The sequence below is a fragment of the Octopus bimaculoides genome, chromosome 29 (genome assembly GCF_046866305.1).
Source record: "Octopus bimaculoides isolate indiv1 chromosome 29, ASM4686630v1, whole genome shotgun sequence".
In the NCBI taxonomy this organism is placed as follows: Eukaryota; Metazoa; Mollusca; class Cephalopoda; order Octopoda; family Octopodidae; genus Octopus; species Octopus bimaculoides.
In genome coordinates this window covers 267,428-286,108 of record NC_142956.1, presented here as the reverse complement: position 1 = coordinate 286,108, position 18,681 = coordinate 267,428, and the positions used below count along the sequence as shown (strand labels likewise).

Below are 18,681 nucleotides of genomic sequence, written 5' to 3'. Positions count from 1 at the left end.
TCGTTCGTACGTTCGTTCGTTCGTTCGTTCCTTTGTTTGTTCGTACGTTCTTTCGTTATTTCCTGCCTACGTAATACGTACGTTCGTTCGTTCGTTCGTTCGTTCGTACGTTCGTTCGTTCCTTTGTTTGTTCGTACGTTCTTTCGTTATTTCCTGACTACGTAATACGTACGTTCGTTCGTTAGTTCGTTCGTTCGTTCCTTTGTTTGTTCGTACGTTCTTTCGTTATTTCCTGACTACGTAATACATAGGTTCGTTCGTACGTTCGTTCGTTCGTTCGTTCGTACGTACGTTCGTTCGTACGTTCGTTCGTTCTTTCGTTCCTTTGTTTGTTCGTACGTTCTTTCGTTATTTCCTGCCTACGTAATACGTACGTTCGTTCGTACGTTCGTTCGTTCGTTCGTACGTACGTACGTACGTTCCTTTGTTTGTTCGTACGTTCATTCGTTATTTCCTGCCAACGTAATACGTACGTTCGTTCGTTCGTTCGTTCGTTCGTACGTACGTACGTTCCTTTGTTTGTTCGTACGTTCATTCGTTATTTCCTGCCAACGTAATACGTACGTTCGTTCGTTCGTTCGTACGTTCGTTCGTTCGTTCGTTCCTTTGTTTGTTCGTACGTTCTTTCGTTATTTCCTGCCTACGTAATACGTACGTTTGTTCGTTCGTACCTTCGTTCGTTCGTACCTTCGTTCGTTCGTTCGTTCTTTCGTTCCTTTGTTTGTTCGAACGTTCTTTCGTTATTTCCTGCCTTCGTAATACGTACGTTCGTTCGTTCGTACGTTCGTTCGTTCGTTCGTACGTACATACGTACGTTCGTTTATTTGTTCGTACGTTCTTTCGTTATTTCCTGCCAACGCAATACGTACGTTCGTTCGTTCGTTCGTACGTTCGTTCGTTCGTTCGTTCCTTTGTTTGTTCGTACGTTCTTTCGTTATTTCCTGCCTACGCAATACGTTCCTTTGTTTGTTCGTACGTTCATTCGTTATTTCGTTCCTTTATTTGTTCGTACGTTCTTTCGTTATTTCCTGCCAACGTAATACGTACGTTCGTTCGTTCGTTCGTTCGTTCGTACGTACGTACGTACGTTCCTTTGTTTGTTCGTACGTTCATTCGTTATTTCCTGACTACGTAATAAGTACGTTTGTTCGTACGTTCGTTCGTTCCTTTGTTTGTTCGTTCGTTCTTTCGTTATTTCCTGACTACGTTATTTCGTTATTTCGTTCCTTTATTTGACTGCGTAATAAGTACGTTCGTTCGTTAGTTCGTTCGTTCGTTCGTTCGCTCGTTCCTTTGTTTGTTCGTACGTTCTTTCGTTATTTCCTGACTACGTAATAAGTACGTTTGTTCGTACGTTCGTTCGTTCCTTTGTTTGTTCGTTCGTTCTTTCGTTATTTCCTGACTACGTAATACATACGTTCGTTCGTACGTTCGTTCGTTCGTTCCTTCCTTTGTTTGTTCATACGTTCTTTCGTTATTTCCTGACTACGTAATAAGTACGTTCGTTCGTTAGTTCGTTCCTTTGTTTGTTCGTACGTTCTTTCGTTATTTCCTGACTACGTAATAAGTACGTTCGTTCGTACGTTCGTTCATTCGTTCGTTCCTTTGTTTGTTCGTACGTTCTTTCGTTATTTCCTGACTACGTAATAAGTACGTTCGTTCGTTAGTTCGTTCGTTCGTTCGTTCCTTTGTTTGTTCGTTCGTTCTTTCGTTATTTCCTGACTACGTAATACGTACGTTCGTTCGTTCGTTCCTTCCTTTGTTTGTTCGTACGTTCTTTCGTTATTTCCTGACTACGTAATAAGTACGTTCGTTTGTACGTTCGTTCGTTCGTTCGTTCCTTTGTTTGTTCGTACGTTCTTTCGTTATTTCCTGACTACGTAATAAGTACGTTCGTTCGTACGTTCGTTCGTTCGTTCGTTCCTTTGTTTGTTCGTTCGTTCTTTCGTTATTTCCTGACTACGTAATAAGTACGTTCGTTCGTACGTTCGTTCGTTCGTTCGTTCGTTCCTTTGTTTGTTCGTACGTTCTTTCGTTATTTCCTGCCTACGTAATACGTACGTTCGTTCGTTTGTAAGTTCGTTCGTTCGTACGTACGTACGTTCCTTTGTTTGTTCGTACGTTCATTCGTTATTTCCTGCCAACGTAATACGTACGTTCGTTCGTTCGTTCGTACGTTCGTTCGTTCGTTCCTTTGTTTGTTCGTACGTTCTTTCGTTATTTCCTGCCTACGTAATACGTACGTTCGTTCGTTCGTACGTTCGTTCGTTCGTTCGTACGTACGTACGTACGTTCCTTTATTTGTTCGTACGTTCTTTCGTTATTTCCTGCCAACGTAATACGTACGTTCGTTCGTTCGTTCGTACGTTCGTTCGTTCGTTCGTTCCTTTGTTTGTTCGTACGTTCTTTCGTTATTTCCTGCCTACGCAATACGTTCCTTTGTTTGTTCGTACGTTCATTCGTTACTTCGTTCCTTTATTTGTTCGTACGTTCTTTCGTTATTTCCTGCCAACGTAATACGTACGTTCGTTCGTTCGTTCGTTCGTTCGTTCGTTCGTTCGTACGTACGTACGTACGTTCCTTTGTTTGTTCGTACGTTCATTCGTTATTTCGTTCCTTTATTTGTTCGTACGTTCTTTCGTTATTTCCTGCCAACGTAATACGTACGTTCGTTCGTTCGTTCGTACGTTCGTTCGTTCGTTCCTTTGTTTGTTCGTACGTTCTTTCGTTATTTCCTGCCTACGTAATACGTACGTTCGTTCGTTCGTTCGTTCGTTCGTACGTTCGTTCGTTCCTTTGTTTGTTCGTACGTTCTTTCGTTATTTCCTGACTACGTAATACGTACGTTCGTTCGTTAGTTCGTTCGTTCGTTCCTTTGTTTGTTCGTACGTTCTTTCGTTATTTCCTGACTACGTAATACATAGGTTCGTTCGTACGTTCGTTCGTTCGTTCGTTCGTACGTACGTTCGTTCGTACGTTCGTTCGTTCTTTCGTTCCTTTGTTTGTTCGTACGTTCTTTCGTTATTTCCTGCCTACGTAATACGTACGTTCGTTCGTACGTTCGTTCGTTCGTTCGTACGTACGTACGTACGTTCCTTTGTTTGTTCGTACGTTCATTCGTTATTTCCTGCCAACGTAATACGTACGTTCGTTCGTTCGTTCGTTCGTTCGTACGTACGTACGTTCCTTTGTTTGTTCGTACGTTCATTCGTTATTTCCTGCCAACGTAATACGTACGTTCGTTCGTTCGTTCGTACGTTCGTTCGTTCGTTCGTTCCTTTGTTTGTTCGTACGTTCTTTCGTTATTTCCTGCCTACGTAATACGTACGTTTGTTCGTTCGTACCTTCGTTCGTTCGTACCTTCGTTCGTTCGTTCGTTCTTTCGTTCCTTTGTTTGTTCGAACGTTCTTTCGTTATTTCCTGCCTTCGTAATACGTACGTTCGTTCGTTCGTACGTTCGTTCGTTCGTTCGTACGTACATACGTACGTTCGTTTATTTGTTCGTACGTTCTTTCGTTATTTCCTGCCAACGCAATACGTACGTTCGTTCGTTCGTTCGTACGTTCGTTCGTTCGTTCGTTCCTTTGTTTGTTCGTACGTTCTTTCGTTATTTCCTGCCTACGCAATACGTTCCTTTGTTTGTTCGTACGTTCATTCGTTATTTCGTTCCTTTATTTGTTCGTACGTTCTTTCGTTATTTCCTGCCAACGTAATACGTACGTTCGTTCGTTCGTTCGTTCGTTCGTACGTACGTACGTACGTTCCTTTGTTTGTTCGTACGTTCATTCGTTATTTCCTGACTACGTAATAAGTACGTTTGTTCGTACGTTCGTTCGTTCCTTTGTTTGTTCGTTCGTTCTTTCGTTATTTCCTGACTACGTTATTTCGTTATTTCGTTCCTTTATTTGACTGCGTAATAAGTACGTTCGTTCGTTAGTTCGTTCGTTCGTTCGTTCGCTCGTTCCTTTGTTTGTTCGTACGTTCTTTCGTTATTTCCTGACTACGTAATAAGTACGTTTGTTCGTACGTTCGTTCGTTCCTTTGTTTGTTCGTTCGTTCTTTCGTTATTTCCTGACTACGTAATACATACGTTCGTTCGTACGTTCGTTCGTTCGTTCCTTCCTTTGTTTGTTCATACGTTCTTTCGTTATTTCCTGACTACGTAATAAGTACGTTCGTTCGTTAGTTCGTTCCTTTGTTTGTTCGTACGTTCTTTCGTTATTTCCTGACTACGTAATAAGTACGTTCGTTCGTACGTTCGTTCATTCGTTCGTTCCTTTGTTTGTTCGTACGTTCTTTCGTTATTTCCTGACTACGTAATAAGTACGTTCGTTCGTTAGTTCGTTCGTTCGTTCGTTCCTTTGTTTGTTCGTTCGTTCTTTCGTTATTTCCTGACTACGTAATACGTACGTTCGTTCGTTCGTTCCTTCCTTTGTTTGTTCGTACGTTCTTTCGTTATTTCCTGACTACGTAATAAGTACGTTCGTTTGTACGTTCGTTCGTTCGTTCGTTCCTTTGTTTGTTCGTACGTTCTTTCGTTATTTCCTGACTACGTAATAAGTACGTTCGTTCGTACGTTCGTTCGTTCGTTCGTTCCTTTGTTTGTTCGTTCGTTCTTTCGTTATTTCCTGACTACGTAATAAGTACGTTCGTTCGTACGTTCGTTCGTTCGTTCGTTCGTTCCTTTGTTTGTTCGTACGTTCTTTCGTTATTTCCTGACTACGTAATACATACGTTCGTTCGTTAGTTCGTTCGTTCGTTCGTTCCTTTGTTTGTTCGTACGTTCTTTCGTTATTTCCTGACTACGTAATAAGTACGTTCGTTCGTTAGTTCGTTCGTTCCTTTGTTTGTTCGTACGTTCTTTCGTTATTTCCTGACTACGTAATACGTACGTTCGTTCGTTAGTTCGTTCGTTCGTTCCTTTGTTTGTTCGTACGTTCTTTCGTTATTTCCTGCCTACGTAATACATACTTTCGTTCGTTAGTTCGTTCGTTCGTTCGTTCCTTTGTTTGTTCGTACGTTCTTTCGTTATTTCCTGACTACGTAATAAGTACGTTCGTTCGTACGTTCGTTCGTACGTTCGTTCGTTCGTTCGTTCCTTTGTTTGTTCGTACGTTCTTTCGTTATTTCCTGACTACGTAATAAGTACGTTCGTTCGTTAGTTCGTTCGTTCGTTCGTTCCTTTGTTTGTTCGTTCGTTCTTTCGTTATTTCCTGCCTACGTAATACATACGTTCGTTCGTACGTTCCTTTGTTTGTTCGTACGTTCTTTCGTTCCTTTGTTTGTTCGTACGTTCTTTCGTTATTTCCTGACTACGTAATACATACGTTCGTTCGTACGTTCGTTCGTTCCTTTGTTTGTTCGTACGTTCTTTCGTTATTTCCTGACTACGTAATACGTACGTTCGTTCGTTAGTTCGTTCGTTCGTTCCTTTGTTTGTTCGTACGTTCTTTCGTTATTTCCTGACTACGTAATACATAGGTTCGTTCGTACGTTCGTTCCTTCGTTCCTTCCTTTGTTTGTTCGTACGTTCTTTCGTTTCTTTGTTTGTTCGTACGTTCTTTCGTTATTTCCTGACTACGTAATACATACGTTCGTTCGTACGTTCGTTCGTTCCTTTGTTTGTTCGTACGTTCTTTCGTTATTTCCTGACTACGTAATAAGTACGTTCGTTCGTTAGTTCGTTCGTTCCTTTGTTTGTTCGTACGTTCTTTCGTTATTTCCTGACTGCGTAATAAGTACGTTCGTTCGTTTGTTCGTTCGTTCGTTCGTTCGTTCCTTTGTTTGTTCGTACGTTCTTTCGTTATTTCCTGACTACGTAATAAGTACGTTTGTTCGTACGTTCGTTCGTTCGTTCGTTCCTTTGTTTGTTCGTTCGTTCTTTCGTTATTTCCTGACTACGTAATACATACGTTCGTTCGTACGTTCGTTCGTTCGTTCCTTCCTTTGTTTGTTCATACGTTCTTTCGTTATTTCCTGACTACGTAATAAGTACGTTCGTTCGTTAGTTCGTTCCTTTGTTTGTTCGTACGTTCTTTCGTTATTTCCTGACTACGTAATAAGTACGTTCGTTCGTTAGTTCGTTCGTTCGTTCGTTCCTTTGTTTGTTCGTTCGTTCTTTCGTTATTTCCTGACTACGTAATACATACGTTCGTTCGTTCGTTCCTTCCTTTGTTTGTTCGTACGTTCTTTCGTTATTTCCTGACTACGTAATAAGTACGTTCGTTCGTACGTTCGTTCGTTCGTTCGTTCCTTTGTTTGTTCGTACGTTCTTTCGTTATTTCATGACTACGTAATAAGTACGTTCGTTCGTACGTTCGTTCGTTCCTTTGTTTGTTCGTTCGTTCTTTCGTTATTTCCTGACTACGTAATAAGTACGTTCGTTCGTACGTTCGTTCGTTCGTTCGTTCCTTTGTTTGTTCGTACGTTCTTTCGTTATTTCCTGACTACGTAATACATACGTTCGTTCGTTAGTTCGTTCGTTCGTTCGTTCCTTTGTTTGTTCGTACGTTCTTTCGTTATTTCCTGACTACGTAATAAGTACGTTCGTTCGTTAGTTCCTTCGTTCGTTCGTTCCTTTGTTTGTTCGTACGTTCTTTCGTTATTTCCTGACTACGTAATAAGTACGTTCGTTCGTTCGTTCGTTCCTTTGTTTGTTCGTTCGTTCTTTCGTTATTTCCTGCCTACGTAATACATACGTTCGTTCGTACGTTCGTTCGTTCCTTTGTTTGTACGTACGTTCTTTCGTTATTTCCTGACTATGTAATAAGTACGTTCGTTCGTACGTTCGTTCGTTCGTTCGTTCCTTTGTTTGTTCGTACGTTCTTTCGTTATTTCCTGACGACGTAATACATACGTTCGTTCCTTCCTTTGTTTGTCCGTACGTTCTTTCGTTATTTCCTGACTATGTAATAAGTACGTTCATTCGTACGTTCGTTCGTTCGTTCCTTTGTTTGTTCGTACGTTCTTTCGTTATTTCCTGACTACGTAATACATACGTTCGTTCGTTCTTTCGTTCCTTTGTTTGTTCGTACGTTCTTTCGTTATTTCCTGACTACGTAATACATATGTTCGTTCGTACGTTAGTTCGTTCTTTCGTTCCTTTGTTTGTTCGTACGTTCTTCCGTTATTTCCTGACTACGTAATAAGTACGTTCGTTCGTTAGTTCGTTCGTTCCTTTGTTTGTTCGTACGTTCTTTCGTTATTTCCTGACTACGTAATAAGTACGTTCGTTCGTTCTTTCGTTCCTTTGTTTGTTCATACGTTCTTTCGTTATTTCCTGCCTACGTAATACATACGTTCGTTCGTTAGTTCGTTCGTTCGTTAGTTCGTTCCTTTGTTTGTTTGTACGTTCTTTCGTTATTTTCTGACTACGTAATAAGTACGTTCGTTCGTACGTTCGTTCGTTCGTTCCTTTGTTTGTTCGTACGTTCTTTCGTTATTTCCTGACTACGTAATACGTACGTTCGTTCGTTCTTTCTTTCCTTTGTTTGTTCGTACGTTCTTTCGTTATTTCCTGCCTAAGTAATACGTACGTTCGTTCGTTCGTACGTACGTTCGTTCCTTTGTTTGTTCGTACGTTCTTTCGTTATTCCCTGCGTACGTACGTTCGTTCGTTCGTACGTACGTTCGTTCCTTTGTTTGTTCGTACGTTCTTTCGTTATTTCCTTCGTACGTACGTTCGTTCGTTCGTACGTACGTTCGTTCGTTCGTACGTACGTGCGTTATTTCTTGCCTGTTTACGTACGGTCGTTCGTTATTTCCTGCCTACGTACTTACGTAAGTTCGTTCGTTCCTTCGTACATATAAATATATAAATATATATATACATATAAATATATAAACATATCTTTATACATACATATAAATATATATAAGTATATATATATATATATATATACATATAGACCTGAGGCTATAGTAGAAGACATTTGTCGAAGGTGCCATACATTAGGAACGAATGGAGACGGAATCAGGTTCAAGGGAGACAACTTACCAAGGGAGAGAACTCTGCAAATCATGGAACGAATTCTGTCGATCATGGTCAGTATCTCGGTAACTGATGTCGCTTAACTAGAAACCTCATTAAATTAACAACAAACAAAAAAGACGTTTTTTTTTTAGAATGTTATTTTAATTAACGGAAACAGAAGAGTGGGGATGGTCATATTTGTATATATATATATATATATATATATATATATATATATATATATATATATATTCATATATATATATAAATATATATACATACACAACGGGATTCTCTGTTTCCGTTTATTAAATCTACTGACAAGGCTTTCATCAGCCCTGGGCTAAAATAGAAGACACTTGCTCGAGGTACCGCGCAGTGGGACTGAACTTGAAACCCTACAGTCGGGAAGCGAACTCCGACATCACAGAACCATACCTGTTCCTTGTACATAATTCCCGTCCATATTGCAACCCCTAGGGGTTAAACATACGCCAACAAGGCGTGTGGATGATGTGACTTCATTTGTAAAATGATTATTCGCTGTAAGTGAGAAAAGGAACCTTTCCTTAATCCCCAGAAGTGAAATAAATAAATTTTCGTCCCCCTACAAGTGACAGGGGGTTTGACGTTATTCCCTGCATTTTAGGAGTGGCAGCGGGACGGTGTAACACGAACTTTGAAACCGAACGGATAATCGACCGACACCGCCCACAAGGTCTCAACCGATCCTGGCTGTAATCTTTCAGCTGACGATTTCCGGTTGAAAGTCTTCATAAGATTGCTACGTGTGTGTATGTATATGTGTGTGAGTTTAAATATATATATATATACATGTTTATATATATATATATATGTGTATGCATGTTTCGAAAGTATAAATACTAGTACGCACGCGCATCAACACACACACGCACACATATATATATATATACACACATGTAGTCGAATGTATATTAGTTTATGTTATCGACGGATATTTGCATCTCCTCCACACACAAACTATAAAGACACGTACATTTACACACGGAGATAAAGTTGCACTCACACAAACACACACACACACACTTATAAACAGTCACCCGATCCTACGCACACCCAAACACCCATCTCCATATTTCAGGTCACGGCTAAATTAATTAAAATCGCTTTCAAATAACTTCCTTTTCTTTTCTTTTTTTTTACTTCGTAGCTATTATTGTTGTCACTGCTGTTGTAGCCATTGTTATGGCCAACAGAATTTATTGCTCAGCAATCTGACTTCCAATGGATTTTGCGTCTCTTTCTTCTTCCCGGTATTTCGTCTATTGTTACGTTATGAGTTCAAATTCCACCGAGGTCGACTTTGCCAGCCATCCTTTCGGGGCACTAGCGTAGCTAGAATGTGTGTGCCGCCCAGGGCGGCTCTTCGGTTTGCCACCCTCCGGATCCCACAAAAAAAAAAAATACAACACATTGCTTACAGCAATATCCTATAATAGGATGAAAAGTGCCGCCCTTACCACTCCATAGAGTTTTGGGGTGATGAAATAAGTGTTGGAGATCGATGTAACTGACTGGCTCTCCTCCTCCCAATTTTCAGGCCTGATGTACAATACAATCGGTTATACAGTGATACCTCGTTTTACGATTTACTCGTTTTAGAGATCAATTTTCCCCATTGAAATTAACTAAATGCCTTCAAAGAATATTGTTACATACTCTCATGGAATGTGACCAAATGAGGTTTATTTTACAACGTACATCCCTTTGTAGTTCACACATACCTTCCATTGGTGTTGCAGTGCTTGGTTCCTAGTGATGATGAGGCTTTCATCTTGTTGCTCAAAAAAAAGTTATAAACAGCAGATATTACGTCACCATCACTGTGATAATGGTTTCCAGCCAAGTGGGGTTTTTTTTTTTCATGTTGAGGAACAGATGATAGTCAGATGGGGCCAAATCAAGAGAATAGGGAAGCCGATGAACCATGTTAAAACCAGAGTCATGCCCAGAAACCATTGAAGCCAAGGACCTGTGTGCTGAAGTATTGTCTTGGTGAAACAAGATCCTTTTTGTCAGTTTACCTGGGCGTTTGGTCTTCATAGCCTTTCCTAACTTTCATTGATAGTGTGACCCTTTTGAAGTTAATAAACACAATGCCTTTTGCATCCCCAAAAACTGAGGTCATCACCTTCCCTGCAAATGAAACTACTTTGGTCTTCTTTGAAGCATGTGAGGAGGAGTGTTTCCACTAATGGATTGTCTCTTTGTCTCTGGCTCAAAGTGATGAACTCAACACTCGTCTTGGGTTAGGAAATGTTCAAGGAAGCCAGATGGGTCTGACTGAAACAATGTCAGATTTTCTGGTGATGTGGTCAGCCTCATGTGCTTTTGTTCAGGTGTCAGAAGATGTGGCACCTACCAAACAGAAATATTCATCATGCCATGATCATTGTGCAAAATATTCTCAACTCTATCATGGAATATGTTAACAATATTTGGCTATTTGATTTGTAGTCAATCGCCTATCATCCATGACCATATATGGTGAACACGATTAATACTTTTCTCAATAGTGAGAGATACAGAACGTCCAGACCTTGGGCCAGCTTCAAAACTCTCCCTCTCCCTCCTAAATTCAGCTGCTCATGTTTGTGATGTTGAAAAAACTGGAGTGTCCATCCCCTAATGTAGCAACTATGTCAGCAGGAATGTTTTGGGGGGCTAAAGCCCTTTTTCTGCAAATACTTGATAACACTGCAAAGCCAAATTTGGTTGATTTCCAAGAGAACTTGCTACCAGTTACTTTTGAAGTCTTCTTTTAATAGTGAGATGTCAGTTTACCAGGAAAGAAACAATGCAATCCTCAATAAGAGGAGTTGAAATTAACCCATGCAAGATTTCACAGCTCTGACATTACTCTTTCATAGTCTATGAACTTCTCAGCTCACGGTCAACATTTTCTTTCAATGATTTGGGGCCAATAAAACAGAGTAGCAGTGATATACTGGGGTTTGATTTAATATTCTCATAAAAGATCTTCATTGTCCATGGAATTATAACAGAAGACTAAAGCTAATTTTACCTTTCATTGTTGGGAGTTGACAAAAATAAAATAAATAAACGTAAATGTGAATGGAATTATAAAAGAGAACACAGGTAAATTATACCTTCCATCTTTTAAGAATAGATAAAATAAAGTAGTAGCGAAGTACTGGTGCAGATTTAGTATTCCTGGATGTCAATGGAATTTTAATAGATGACTAACACTAACTTTTCATCTTTCTGAGGTTGATAATATGAAGTAGCTGGGAAATACTGGAACACGGTCAATGGCGCTTTGAAGCAGTCTGATTGTCAATGGAATTATAATGGAAAAAAAATTAAATCTTGGTTTTTCTGGTGTTGATGAAATAAAATCTGGTCAAATTTTGATCAAAAGCCGACTCAATCTCATTCAGGTATGACCTAGGGTTAAACAGCATCCACAGCAAGCAGCAACTGAGTTATCTTTCCTTGACATGGCTTCCCTGAACAAATTTTTGTGATTTTTTGAGGAAAACCGAACGAAATCTTTTGAAAAACCTTCTCATGGACAGCAGCCGGGCAATGTTTCACTTTCTAACCCTCATCCTCCACTTAGTCGGAGACAGTAAAACGGTTGTGGCACAAAGTAAGTTCCTCGATTTCAATAGATTCCGTTATTTCTTCTCCCAAACGTTGTCTCACCTCAACGAAATAATTCCTCTTTTTTTTAATGATTTTTCATCAGTTTTTCTTATTTGTTTTCCTTGATTCCCGTTTATCGAAATATTTTTATGTGTCAAAATTAATATTTAATCCCCTCCGTTGTTTCCCTTCTCCACCAATTCCACTTTTACTCCGTAATTTACTCTTCTTCGTCACTTCTTTGTCCGATCTGCTAGAAATAACAGCCAAAATCGCATTCCGATCAAAACCATTCATTTTTTTTTTTTTATATATATATTTCTTTTTAAATAATCAAAAAAGAGACGTCTGAATAAACATCCTCTAGTTCGTCAGAAGGCAAGGTGGGCATATCTGGAACGCCTTTGATCATTAATTCAAGCGACTTGGATTTCCCTTGGCTTTCCGGTTTTCATCCGTTGTTCTCGATATGCCATAAATAACAGATAAATATCTTTCGAATCGCACGTAACAATCTTACGAAAACAAAGCAAAAAAAAAAACAAAAGCAAGAAACAAAGGCGGCATACATTAGAGGATGTTGTCCTAGATATGCAATGCCACAATGAAAGACGGGATGGTAACAGCTGGAAGGCATCGATTCCATGTCTACTGGATCTGGGCTACCCTCGACTTAAATTACAACAACACACTGCACATTCGATAATGTAGTCTTCGATATGGTATTCCACAACAAAAGGTGGGATGGTCACGGCTGGAATACCGATCGTCATAGATTTACTGGATCTAAGCTGACCTACGGTTAAACACCAACAACTCTAGCCACCAATATTAACTACTATACTATACATTAGATATTGTAGTCCTTGATACACTATGCCTGAATAAAAGATGGGATGGTCATGGCTGGAACATCTTTGATCATAAGTCCCTCTACTGGATCGGGACTGACCTTGGGCTAAACAACAATTCTGGCCACTTATATTAACTTCTGTACTTTACTGTACATTAGATAATGTAGTCCTAGATACACTATGCCTGAATAAAAGATGGGATGGTCACAGTTGGGACATCTTTGATCATAGGTCTGTCGGGATCAGGACTGGCCTGGGGCTAAACAATAACTATCTTTTTTGTTGTCGTACCAAAGTAGGAACCCATACATGGTTGCCAGATCTGTTGGAAATAACAACCAAATCTTCCTCAAACCACAAATTGGACGATGTTGTCATTAAACATTTGTGGGAAAACGATAAAATACCAACAGGATGGTCATTACTGGAATGCCTATGATTATAACTTGATCAAACCACATCAACAGCAACAATAGCTGTGTGTCTTATTGAGTAAAAAAAAAATTGAGACTGTGGGGAAAATTCTCAACCTGTTAGAAATAGCAGCCAAATCTCCCTCAAATCACACTACACAACATATGCTATATCATCATCATTTAGTGTCCGTTTTCCATGCTGGCATGGGTTGGAAGGTTTGACTGGTGGCACGTAAAAAGCAACATCTGAACATGGCAGATACCAGTATTTCCTGACTGGCCCTCGTGCTGGTGGCACATAAAAAGTACTATCCCAATGTGATCGATGCCAGGCCCACCTGACTGGCTCCTGTGCCAGTGGCATATAAAAAGCTCCCACTACACTCTTGGAGTGGCTGGTGTTTGGAAGGGCATCCAGCTGTAGAAACTCTGCCAGATCAGATTGGAGCCTGGTGCAGCCGCTGGCTCTCCAGACCTATCAGACCATCCCCCCCATGCCAGCATGGAAAGCGGATGTTAAACGATGATGACGATAATGATATAGGCACAAGAGTGGCTGTGTGGTAAGTAGCTTGCTTCCCAACCACATGGTCCCAAGTTCAGTCCCACTGTGTGGCACCTTGGGCAAGTGTCTTCTACTATAGCCTCGGGCCGACTAAAGCCTTGTGAGTGGATTTGGTAGACAGAAACTGAAAGAAGGCCATCATATATATATATATATATATATATATATATATATGAGTACATGTATATTTTAATGAAGCAAGAGAGCGACTCAAGGCCTGAGAGTTTTATAAATGCCAACACACAAAACTCTCTGACCTTGAGTCACTCTGTTACTTAACCTAAATATTAATTATATATATATATATATATATATATATATATATGACAGGATTCTTTCAGTTTCCATCTTTGAAAGTCACTCACAAGGCTTTTGTTGACCCAGGATTATTGTAGATGACATACACCTTGAATGTCATGCAGTGGGGTACGACCTGGAAGCCTTGTCGTTCAGAAGCAAACTTTCTGAATACGCAGCTGTCTCTGTTGGATGCCTGGGACAGATTTTATGCAAATGCTTGTGTGACTCACTTATGAAACTGGTTGAATCTAGTGTTCAACATTCTCATGTCAACAACTAGACTGAAATATTTCATTATTTTGGTGAAGGTAAGTGTTTCTCTCTCTCTCTCTCTCTCTAAACTATTTCATTTGTTATTACATATTTGTTTTGTTGATTGTGGAACTCTGTTGAAGATGACATCTCTTCTACCAAAACAAATATTTGTTTTTTCCTTCTATATGTACCATCATCATCATCATCGTCATCGTTTAATGCCTGCTTTCCATGCTGGCATGGGTTGGACAGTTTGGCATGAAGCTGGCGAGGCAGGAGGCTGTACCAGGCCTTATTGTTTGTTCCGGCAGGGTCCTCATGGCTCGATGCCCTTCCTAACACCAACCACCCAACAGAGTGAGCTGAGTGCTTTTTATGTGACACAGGCAAGGTCACACTGCCAGCTCATTACCTTAATTATAATGATGATGATGATGATGATTTTTTTACTCCTCCTCCTCCTCCTACATTTTTGTTATTTTTATCCCTTTTTTTCTTTCCTAGAATGGTTGTGGCGGGACATACCAAATTACATCGACCAAGGCTACATGGATTATCACCCAGGGCCCCGGTCAGGCAGCTCTGCCTGGGGAGACAGCAATGGAACCCTTTGGCTGTTTGGTGGTCACACGTTCTGGGACATTCAGTCGGATCGTGACCCCGTGTTGCTGAATGATTTGTGGATTCATCACACCAAGGAAAATATCTGGAAACTCACCCATTCAGGTTGGCAGAGCAGAGCAACGCGGGCCCCACCGTTTCTCGATGCACCAAAGCCTCGCTATGGTTCTGTCTCGTGTGGGCTCCCAGGAATGCTGTTTGTTGTTTACGGTGGGGCCGAGGAGAGTGGGCAAGTACTTAATGACACTTGGGTGTTCTACCAGAAACAAAAACGGTGGATTAATCTGAACAGGGTCCAACAAGATACAACAAGGTAAGGACAAACATAATAGGGTTTTTTTTTTGTTTGGTTTTTAACTTATGCCATTGTTGTTCCAGACATTCCATTGTTGATTTTTGTGAGGCTAATAAGCAATGTTGGTTTGTTGTTCTTTTTTAAATGACAGATGGTGATTTGGCTGCTATTTCTAGTATCACCTATGACTATGTTGACTCCCTTACATTGTCTTGTTATAATGGTAGGAGGGGTGGTGGTGATGGTTACATGGAGTTGTCTCTACCACCACCACCACTTATTCCTGGTAGATTTTCTTTGGATGTCTGTAACCTCAGATATCCATAGAATTTCAATAAGCCATCAAATACTCGAAACCAGTGGTGAGCTCGTAGAATTGTTAGGACGCCAGGCGAAATGCTTAGCAGTGTTTTGTCTGCCAAAATGTTCTGCGTTCAAATTTTGCTGGAGTTGATTAAACTAGTACCAGTCACACACTGGGGTCGATGTAATCAACTTAATCCCTTCGGCCAAACTCGAGGCCTTGTGCTTCCAGTTGACTTTGCTTTTCATTCTTTTGGGGTCAATGTAATTGGTTCATCCACTCTCCCCAAATGGCTGCCCTTGTAGCGAAATTTAAAACCATTATTATCATTATTATTATTATCATTATTATCATTATCATTATTATCATTATTATTATTATTATTATTATTATCGTCTTGTGTTTTTCTCTTTTGCAGTTCACCTCCATCTCGACGGTCCTCTGCTGTCTGGTGTTTAAGGGATCGCATGGTCATGTTTGGTGGCCGTGATCAGAGCTCGCTGCTCTCTGATATGTGGACCTTCTCACTAGAAAGCCTTGCTTGGTCCCCAATGCTGCCATCATTGGGACCAGGGAAGCATTCACATCTGCCAAAGGCACGCAGTGATGCCACGACATGGGTTGGCCGTGGAAATAACAATGAGCTCTACATGTTTGGTGGGAATACTGTCGACCCCTTCACCCATCGCAAGCTGAAGAATGCTGGTTACACATCAGACCTGTGGATGTTTTCCCTAGACAATGCAACATGGTCTTGTCTGTCTGGCTGTTTGAATGTTCCTGCATCCGGTTCTCGGTCAAAATTTGATGCACCAAGACCCAGCAGCTCGGACACTGTCCCGAGAAGATTCTTGAACTGTTTATCATCAAAAAATGTCCCGGATTGCCGTGGTAAAAGTGCTGGATGGACAGACTCCAAGGGCAACTTGTGGCTTTTTGGTGGTGAGGGCAACAAAATGCGAGGGAATGTCGGAAGAGATGGGGTTAGTGGCCCCTACGAAAATATCGCACAACAGAAACAGAAGAGGGAGAGAGCGAGAGAGGTGGATGTGCCCCTCTCTGACCTCTGGCTCTTTGACACACAGAACTTGACCTGGAAGTTGATGTCATCATCCAGTAGCAACAACTGGACAAAGAGTAGAGCCAGAGGAGGCGTGGAATATGCGCGTCTCTCGCCAGGTTCCAGCCGCAATGACATAGAGAGTCGCCTGCAGCAGTATCAGAGTCCACTTGGACGCTACGACAGTGTCCAGTGGTCACTGGATGACAACTTCTTTCTGTTTGGAGGTGTTGGTCCGACAGCTGGTCGTGGTGGAAACGAGAGTGGCTACCTTGATGACCAGTGGGTACTGAACGTGAGTTATGGCCAGCTGGTGCCAACTGTGCTCACCCCAACGGTCATCTTCTTGTTCTGTCTAGCCACGGTGTCAGCTGTCGTTTTCATCTTCTGCGTCAATGTGTCAATGCAGCGGTGGTGCTGCTCTGGGGTGAGTGGCAGTGGGGGAGGGTCTGGAGGCTTCCCTCGCTCCCGGCTCGGCAATGCTGATGGCCGGGACTACAAAATAAAATATTCTCCATTGACCGAGACAGCAACCTTCGACACGTGACATTTGTGATTGTGGGGTGGTGGTGGTGGTGGTGGGTGGGGGACACCTCATTCAGCCGAGTGAGCTGTTGCTAGGGGGGGGGGGAGAATGGGATGGGATGGGCAAGCTGGGCATAGTTGATCGGTAGTAGTTAGCTGGATAATGTTGTGAGTGGACTTGGCAGTGTGACTTGAGTTATATTTGAGGCAGAAAACTGGAACAATTCCGTTGGTGTCTGGTTTTGCTAGGTCTCTTGCTGGATTCACATCATTCTATATATATACAGATGTACAAACATATACATACACACTCCCAGACATCTCTCTCTCTGTATATATCTATATATATACACCTGTATGTGTTTGTGTATATATATATATAGATGCAAACGTCTCCTTTACCATAAACATAATCAGACTAACACCTGAGGTCAACTGAGTTTCTTAATGCGTGTGTCACCTCCTGCCCCCACTCTTTTCTCTCTCTCTCTCCCGCCAACTACTTCATCAACAGGTGCAATGGCTGAGGGAGTCCAGGATAGCTGGTCTACAGCCAGTGGGTCAACCCACCACTCAAACTAGGTGAACCAGGTATCCCCTGATATCTTGATTAGGATTATCATTATATTGTGATATTTTTAGGACAATAAATATTCTCTCATCTTTTCTTAAAGATAAGATATTTTTCTAAAATATACAAAACAATATGTGTATATATATATATATATATATATATATATATATATATATATATATATATATATATATATATATATCCATTTCAGTGCTTATAAAAAAGACAAATGTTAGATTGTTTATATATGTATGTATATAGTATAATGAACTAAAAGAGTACAGTGAACTTTCCGTGGGGGATGGAAAATCCAGTGTTTCTTCAAGGGAAAAGCTGACAAGAGAGAAATTAAAAACAGCCAGCTGAGTTTTACATTGTCTAATTTGGAAAAAGTTGGGGTGGGGTGAGAAAATGGATGTGGCACGATGTATTTTCATGCATTCCTTTGACCTTTGACCTTCACCAATATTTCATCCCAGCTGTTTTCCTGCAATTTTATCCACTTTCCACTACCATACCCTTCAATTTACGACCCCCTTTATATTAGTTTTCTGTTTTTACCACCACCTAGCACCTGTTTTCATTGGTCCTATTCACTTCTTTTACCACTGCATGACCACTTTTTACTTCACCTTGTGACTAGCCTCGACAGCACTGTTTCGTCACTGTTCTTGTGTTTATTTGATGGGCTGTGAAGAAGGATAGATGTGTGGGTGGGGAAGATGTAGTGGAAGTGGTTGGGGCTCTAGCATTCATGTGTGGGCTGTAGTTCAGTTGGGTTTCCCTTTATCATACCTAATGTTTTACCCCCACCTCTAAATTGTATCTGATCTTCAGCTATCCTTTATATATATATATGTATATATATACATATCATTATCTTCAATATTTTAACCTCCATTCTCCTCTAACATGACCAATACAATCACTTACCCACCCACTTACATACCACCACCAGCACACAACTACAACAATACCGGTGCCAAGATTTGTTTTGTTTTGAAGTAAAAGGGGTTACCTAAACTCCTTTACTCCTTGACCTGCCCATCTCAGCTTTACACTGGCCCCTTTTCGTCTTCTTTTTACCCTAGCCTTTAAAATTTTTTTTCAACTTTTCCAAACCCTACCACCACCTTTCTTTTTCATGTTTCTGTAATTTTTAACCCATTTCCATACCCCTCCCCCACTCTATTTATTAGATGATGATGCAATGTCAGGAAGAACTCTTTCACAACATGTCTTTCTCTCATTTTACATTCTGAGTTCAAATTCCACCAAGAACAACTTTG

The 18,681-nt window shown here is 40.7% G+C and overlaps 1 protein-coding gene across 1 annotated transcript; it reads left to right on the top strand.

The window, feature by feature from the left end:
* The first annotated feature begins 11,448 nt into the window (after positions 1-11,448).
* On the top strand, positions 11,449-17,491 carry LOC149130273 (uncharacterized). The gene is made up of 3 exons (XM_089345592.1): positions 11,449-11,627; positions 14,518-14,947; positions 15,652-17,491. The coding sequence occupies exons 1-3, from the start codon at positions 11,546-11,548 to the stop codon at positions 16,838-16,840; spliced, it is 1,701 nt and encodes a 566-aa protein (XP_089201718.1). The 5' UTR covers positions 11,449-11,545; the 3' UTR covers positions 16,841-17,491.
* The last annotated feature ends 1,190 nt before the right edge of the window (positions 17,492-18,681 follow it).